General features: G+C 46.6%; 1 protein-coding gene across 1 annotated transcript in view; it reads left to right on the top strand.

Annotated features, from left to right (window-relative positions):
- The first annotated feature begins 225 nt into the window (after positions 1-225).
- Positions 226-8339, top strand: part of LOC144610305 (docking protein 2-like) — a 29684-nt gene continuing 21570 nt past the window's right edge. The window contains exon 1 of the mRNA XM_078428906.1: positions 226-358. Within this exon, the coding sequence (XP_078285032.1) occupies positions 299-358 (60 nt within the window). The 5' untranslated portion in view covers positions 226-298. The remainder of the gene's footprint in view (positions 359-8339) is intronic.

The following is an 8339-nucleotide window of genomic DNA, read 5'->3' as shown; positions in this document are numbered from 1 at the left end:
GGTGTGGGTTCAGTCTGGGTTGTGGGCTGGGGGTGGGGGGAAGGGTTCGGAGGTGGGAGCAAGGGGGGGAGCTGGGGTGGGGGTTCAGTCTGGGTTGTGGGCTGGGGTGGGCGGGGGGAGGGGGGAGGAGTTGCAGGCAGGAGTTGCGAGGAGGTGCAGTGGAGGCGAGGCTGACTCAGTGACAGTCCTCCCTCCCCCCCGGTGTGTCGGGCACACAGCTGACGGAGATAAACCACACTTGCTGAGCTGCGACACTCTCTCTGGCTGCAGTTGGCAGTCGAGCGGCAGAGGATGAAGCATGGATGCAGTGGTAAAACAGGGTGTCCTTCACACGCAGCAGCAGCAGAAGTTTGGCAAGGTAAGCCCAACTCTCTCGAGTAGTTTCTGGGGGATTATTTTGTCAGGAGCGCGCAATAAGCTGGCCGTGTGACACTTCTGAGGCCGTTAATCTTTCATGTTCTCTCCGCTCTGTCACACCGGAGGTTGCCACACTGGAAAGTTAGTGAGCCACAGAGTCACAGAGTGACACAGTGTAGAAACAGGCCCTTCGGCCCAACTTGCCCACACCGGCCACAATGCCCCAGCTACACTAGTCCCACCTGCCCACGTTTGGCCCATATCCCTCCAAACCTGTCCTATCCATGCACTTGTTTAACTGCCTCTTAAATGTTGGGATAGTCCCTGCCTCAAATACCTCAAAGAGTTAGATTTAGCTTGTAGGGCGCTAAGGAATCAAGGGATATGGGGAAAATGCCGGAACGGGGAACTGATTTTGGATGATCAGCCATGATAATATTGAATGGCGGTGCTGGATCGAAGGACCGAATGGTCTACTCTTGCACCTATTGTCTATGTTTCTCCGGCACCTCGTTCCATACACTTTAGTTAGATGAGCCTCACTAAAGAAAGATGACATCTGTTAAAGAAAGATGACATTTCCGTTTCTCGTACAGTTCTTACGAGTGCAGGAGAGGCCAGGTTTTCACAGCCAAGAGGGGAATTATTGGAAGTGTAGTCAAGAGTGAAGTGTTTAAAATGTTATATGGACCCCCAACAGAACTATGAACCAGGGGCCACACAGTCTTAGAATAAAGGGGAGGCCATTTAAAACTGAGGTGAGGAAAAAACTTTTTCACCCAGAGAGTTGTGAATTTGTGGAATTCTCTGCCACAGAGGGCAGTGGAGGCCGATTCACTGGATGAATTTAAAAGCGAGTTAGATAGAGCTCTGGGGGGCTAGTGGAATCTAGGGATATGGGGAGAAGGCAGGCACGGGTTACTGATTGTGGATGATCAGGCATAATCACAATGAATGGCGATAATGGCTCAAAGGGCCAAATGGCCTCATCATGTACCTATTTTCTATGTTTCTATTTTTTTTAATAAATTCTTCCTTGCAGCAGCAGAACAGGCCAGTGAGCACAATGCTCAAAGATTCCAAAAATGAAACAAAAAGAATTATTGAACTGTCTTACAAACAGTCTGAAGAAGGGTCTCGACCCGAAACGTCACCCATTCCTTCTCTCCCGAGATGCTGCCTGACCTGCTGAGATACTCCAGCATTTTGTGAATAAATCGATTTGTACCAGCATCTGCAGTTATTTTCTTATTCTCTTACAAACACAGTAAGCCCCGATATTAATGCAAAACTCCCAAATCCTGAGTGCAAGTAAGATAGTTCTTAGTTTAGGAAGGAATTGCAGATGCTGGTTTTAACCGAAGATAAACATGATAAGCTGGAGTAACTCAGCGGGTCAGGCAGCATCTCCAGAGAGAAGGAATGGGTGACGTTTTGGGTGGAGACCCTTCTTCAGCGTCTGTGTGTGTGACTATCTGAGTGAGTGTGTGAGGGAGTGTGCATGTGTGTGTGTGTGTCCATGCAGAGCGTGTATGTCTGTGTGCCCGTGTGTGCCCGTGTGAGACAGGGGAACATGGCTATGATTCCCCAACTTACTTCCCCGCGTACTATATATGTACACATGTGCAGATGCACGCGGGTGAACACAAATACGTGAATACACGCACATAGACACGCACACACACACACACACACACACACACACACACGCACGCACGCACGCACGCACGCACACACACACACACACACACACAGAGGTGGACACATTGATATACACGCACACACACACACACACGTGTGGTACTTTATTATTACATGTACCTCAGTACAGTGAAATTCTGTTTTTGTAATACAGTTCAGTAATAACCTTACTGTACGTAGGCACAATCAAACTTAAGTCCGAGAGTGTATGACTAGTAGATTACACCTAGATAGTACACAAGAGTCTCCAGCACTGTTTTGTATATTCAAGTCCAAAGTTGTTAAAAATGTACAGTCTTAACTTGGCCATCATAGTTAAGACTGAGTTTGGAGTGCAGATGAGACTGACTAGGCCTTGGAATGGAGGGATATGGAATATGTGCAGGCTGATAATAATAATAATAATAATAATAATAATAATAATAATAATAATAATATTCATTTATTGTCATTGCAACGAGTACAACGAAATTAAAAAATAGCCAATCCTGACGGTGCGTACAAACATATATGCAATAAATGCAAAAACAAATAAATACATAAATACAATTAAATACAATTATATTAAGTACAAGATTTTTTAACGGTGTTGCCTAGTGCAAAGGTAGTGTTCAGTTCTCGTATGGCCCTGGGGTAAAAACTGTTCTTAAGTCTGTTTGTTCGGGATTTGATCGACCTGAAACGTCGACCAGAGGGCAGATGAACAAACAGACGGTGGCCGGGGTTGGTCGTGGCATTACGTTCGGTAGAGATATTGTGGGCCGAAGGGCCTGTTCCTGCCTTGCACTGTTCCAAGTATGTTTGGCAGGTGAATCTTTTGAGGAGTCTTGTACTGATTCTCTCTTTTTATTCGAAGGTAGACACAAGATGCTGGGGTAACTCAGTGGGTCAGGCAGCGTCTCTGCAGAGAAGGAATAGGTGACGTTTTGGGTCGAGACTCTTCTTCAGTCTGAAGAAGGGTCTCGACCTGAAGCGTCACCCATTCCTTCTCTCCAGAGATGCTGCCTGACCCACTGAGTTACTCCAGAATTTTGTGTCGACCTTCAATTTAAACCAGCACCTGTAATTCTTTCCCACACTCTCTTTTTATTCCATCTTTGTTTAATTCCTAATTTAAATTCCCCTTTGTAGCAGTGAGATTTGCCTGTGTCTGTCGATACATAGGACCGATCCAGTAGTGTAACCACTCTGGTGGGGAGAGATGGCTCTTAGATTTCTGCAATATGCCACATTTCTGCAATTATGCCACATTTCCCAGAAGTGGTTTCAAGCCACTTTCCCGGAGAGGGAAGTAGATGAGGGAAGGGGAGGTGTACAGCTGTGGAGTGATGTAGCAGGATCTCACAAAATTTCCCCGGTGTGGGACGAATAAAGGAATATATATATATATATAAACCTGGATCAATTGCGCAAAATGGCCACTTCGCCTCAGCCAACAGTGAACCATTCTACATTTTCCTTGACCATTGTCCCCTTTGCCTCCCTCTGCCTCCCTCTCCCCCTGACTCTCAGTCTGAAGAAGGGCCTCAACCCGAAACGTTCTCTCCAGAGAAGGGCCTCAACCATTCCTTCTCTCCAGAGACGCTGCCTGCCCCGCTGAGTTACTCCAGCATTCTGTGTCCATCTTCAAGTCAAGTCAAGTCAAGTTTATTTGTCACATACAAATGCACGATGTGCAGTGAAATGAAAGTGGCAATGCCTGCGGATTGTGCAAAAAAAGTTACAATTACAGCATATAAATTAAAGTTAATACAGAAAAGAAAATGTAGTCCCTGGAGTTATTATAGTTAACAGTCCTGATGGCCTGTGGGAAGAAACTCCGTCTCATCCTCTCCGTTTTTACAGCGTGACAGTGGAGGTGTTTGCCTGACTGTAGCAGCTGGAACAGTCCGTTGCTGGGGTGGTAGGGGTCTTCATAATGTTGCTGGCTCTGGATCTGCACCTCCTGATGTATAGGTCCTGCAGGGGGGCGAGTGTAGTTCCCATGGTGCGTTCAGCCGAACGCACTACTCTCTGCAGGGCCATCCTGTCCTGGGCAGAGCTGTTCCCAAACTAGACTGTGATGTTGCCGGTGTAAATCCAGCATCTGCAGTTCCTTTTCCCACACAACACGTAGTTCAAGTTGGCCGACGACACCATTGTTGTTGACCAGGTCCACCACAACGATACGACAAAGTACTGGAAAGCAATTGAGAACCTTGTGTGGCTGTGCTAGTACACAACGATGCTATAAACAAAACAAGCCAAAAGAGTTGGTGAGCACATACAAAGCCCTAAACGGGCTTGCCCCCCCATATCAAAAATCTTCTAACCCACCACTCTATCTCCAGGTCCCTCAGGTCGGCCGACTTGGGGCTACTGACTATCCTGCGGTCTAGGCTTAAGCTCAGGGGTGACCGCGCTTTTGCGGTTGCAGCTCCGAGACTGTGGAACAGCATCCCTCTCCCCATCAGAACTGCTCCCTCCATCGACTCCTTTAAGTCCAGGCTCAAAACCTATATCTACTCCCTAGCGTTTGAGGCCCTCTGAGGGGGCGCTGTGAACTGTTTATGTATGTGCTGTTATGTTTGTGTGCTATTGTATGTTCGTTTCTTAGTACCTGAACTGATGTACAGCACTTTGGTCAACGTGGGATGTTTTTAAATGTGCTATACAAATAAAACTTGACTTGACTGTGGCCCCTAGTTCTTTCCCTACAGCTCAGGTGTCAACTACCTCCTCTAGCGGCTCATTCCACGCACCCACCACCCTGCCGGCGTTCAGTGGGGTGGGATTGACTGGGGATGAGGTGGTGCATCATGGATGGGCTGGGCTCTGTACCCGGCCGCGATACCTTCTCCGCTGGTACAAGCGATGGGGATGACAATGGGGTGGCACCTGGGTAGACCTACTGCCCGACAGCGCCAGAGACCCGGGTTCGATCCTGATTACGGGTCTGTACGAAGTTTGTACGTTCTCCCCGTGACCTGCGTGGGCTTTCTCCGAGATCTTCAGTTTCCTCCCACACTCCAAAGACGTAAAGGTTTTTAGGTTAATTGGCTTGGTGTAAATGTAAACATTGGCCCCAGTGGGTTGGATAGTGCTAATGTGCGGGGATCACTGGTCGGTGGGGACTCGGTGGGCCGTTTCCACGCTGTATCTCTAACTGATAAACTAAACTAAAGTTGACATTGGATGAGGAAGACAATTTGGTTACATGGTTTCTGGTGAGACATTGTGTGCAGTGAATCCAACAGGACTGGGAGCAGGGATTTCGATTTCTGGACCACTGGGATCTCTTCTGGGCTAGGGGTGACTTGTACAAAAGGGACGGGTTGCATCTTAACAGCAGGGGGACAAACATTCTGGCAGGCAGGTTTGCTAGTGTGACACCTGTGGCTTTAAACTAAGTAGTGGGGGGGAGGGGTTAACAAATTGTGAATATGAAGATGAGGTAAAAGGGAATACAGGAGATATTGCAAAAGACTCTCGGAAGAATGGGAACAGAAGTTCTAGAGCGGAAAAGAAATTAAGGGCAGGGCCAATTGTGAACGATGTGAGAGAGGAGGTAAATACAGAAGTTAAAGTGTTGTACTTAAATGCGCGTAGTATAAAAAATAAAGTGGATGAGCTTGAGGCTCAGTTAGTCATGGGCAAGTATGATGTTGTAGGGATCACTGAGACATGGTTACAAGAGGACCAGGGCTGGGAACTGAATATCCAGGGGTACACAACGTATAGAAAAGACAGACAGGTGGGCAGAGGGGGTGGGGTTGCTCTGATGGTAAGGAATGATATTCATTCCCTTGCAAGGGGTGACATAGAATCAGGAGATGTTGAATCAGTATGGATAGAAATGAGAAATTGTAAGGGTAAAAAGACCCTAATGGGAGTTATCTATAGGCCCCCAAACAGTAGCCTCGACATAGGGTGCAAGTTGAATCAGGAGATAAAATTGGCGTGTCAAAAATGTAATGCTACTGTGGTTATGGGAGATTTCAACATGCAGGTAGACTGGGAAAATCAGGTTGGAAATGGACACCAGGAAAGAGAGTTTGTAGAGTGCCTTCGAGATGGATTCTTAGAACAGCTTGTACTGGAGCCTACCAGGGAGAAGGCAATTCTGGATTTAGTGTTGTGTAATGATCCTGATCTGATAAGGGGACTAGAGGTAAAAGAGCCATTAGGAGGCAGTGATCACAACATGATAAGTTTTACTCTGCAAATGGAAAGGCAGAAGGGAAAATCGGAAGTGTCGGTATTACAGTATAGCAAAGGGGATTACAGAGGCATGAGGCGGGAGCTGGCCAAAATTGATTGGAAGGAGGCCCTAGCAGGGAAGACGGTAGAACAGCAATGGCAGGTATTCCTGGGAATAATGCAGAGGTTGCAGGATCAATTTATTCCAAAGAGGTGGAAAGACTCTAAGGGGAGTAAGAGACACCTGTGGCTGACGAGGGAAGTCAGGGACAGCATAAAAATTAAGGAGAGGAAGTATAACATAGCAAAGAAGAGTGGGAAGACAGAGGATTGGGACTCTTTTAAAGAGCAACAAAAGTTAACTAAAAAGGCAATACGGGGAGAAAAGATGAGGTACGAGGGTAAACTAGCCAATAATATAAAGGAGGATAGCAAAAGTTTTTTTAGGTACGTGAAGAGGAAAAAAATAGTCAAGGCAAATGTGGGTCCCTTGAAGACAGAAGCAGGGGAATTTATTATGGGGAACAAAGAAATGGCAGACGAGTTAAACCGTTACTTTGGATCTGTCTTCACTGAGGAAGATACACACAATCTCCCAAATGTTCTAGGGGCCGGAGAACCTAGGGTGATGGAGGAACTGAAGGAAATCCACATTAGGCAGGAAATGGTTTTGGGTAGACTGATGGGACTGAAGGCTGATAAATCCCCAGGGCCTGATGGTCTGCATCCCAGAGTACTTAAGGAGGTGGCTCTAGAAATAGTGGAAGCATTGGAGATCATTTTTCAATGTTCTATAGATTCAGGATCAGTTCCTGTGGATTGGAGGATAGCAAATGTTATCCCACTTTTTAAGAAAGGAGGGAGAGAGAAAACGGGTAATTATAGACCAGTTAGTCTGACATCAGTGGTGGGGAAGATGCTGGAGTCAATTATAAAAGACGAAATTGCTGAGCATTTGGATAGCAGTAACGGGATCATTCCGAGTCAGCATGGATTTACGAAGGGGAAATCATGCTTGACAAATCTACTGGAATTTTTTGAGGATGTAACTAGGAAAATTGACAAGGGAGAGTCAGTGGATGTGGTGTACCTCGACTTTCAGAAAGCCTTCGACAAGGTCCCACATAGGAGATTAGTGGGCAAAATTAGGGCACATGGTATTGGGGGTAGGGTACTGACATGGATAGAAAATTGGTTGACAGACAGAAAGCAAAGAGTGGGGATAAATGGGTCCCTTTCGGAATGGCAGGCAGTGACCAGTGGGGTACCGCAAGGTTCGGTGCTGGGACCCCAGCTATTTACGATATACATTAATGACTTAGACGAAGGGATTAAAAGTACCATTAGCAAATTTGCAGATGATACTAAGTTGGGGGGTAGTGTGAATTGTGAGGAAGATGCAATAAGGCTGCAGGGTGACTTGGACAGGTTGTGTGAGTGGGCGGATACATGGCAGATGCAGTTTAATGTAGATAAGTGTGAGGTTATTCACTTTGGAAGTAAGAATAGAAAGGCAGATTATTATCTGAATGGTGTCAAGTTAGGAGGAGGGGGAGTTCAACGAGATCTGGGTGTCCTAGTGCATCAGTCAATGAAAGGAAGCATGCAGGTACAGCAGGCAGTGAAGAAAGCCAATGGAATGTTGGCCTTCGTAACAAGAGGAGTTGAGTATAGGAGCAAAGAGGTCCTTCTACAGTTGTACCGGGCCCTGGTGAGACCGCACCTGGAGTACTGTGTGCAGTTTTGGTCTCCAAATTTGAGGAAGGATATTCTTGCTATGGAGGGCGTGCAGTGTAGGTTCACTAGGTTAATTCCCGGAATGGCGGGACTGTCGTATGTTGAAAGGCTGGAGCGATTGGGCTTGTATACACTGGAATTTAGAAGGATGAGGGGGGATCTTATTGAAACATATAAGATAATTAGGGGATTGGACACATTAGAGGCAGATAACATGTTCCCAATGTTAGGGGAGTCCAGAACAAGGGGCCACAGTTTGAGAATAAGGGGTAGGCCATTTAGAACGGAGATGAGGAAGAACTTTTTCAGTCAGAGGGTGGTGAAGGTGTGGAATTCTCTGCCTCAGAAGGCAGTGGAGGCCAGTT

The sequence above is a fragment of the Rhinoraja longicauda genome, chromosome 36 (assembly GCF_053455715.1).
Source record: "Rhinoraja longicauda isolate Sanriku21f chromosome 36, sRhiLon1.1, whole genome shotgun sequence".
NCBI classification, from domain to species: Eukaryota; Metazoa; Chordata; class Chondrichthyes; order Rajiformes; family Arhynchobatidae; genus Rhinoraja; species Rhinoraja longicauda.
Note: the sequence above shows the minus strand (reverse complement) of the source record. Positions and strands in the feature narration are given on the sequence as shown.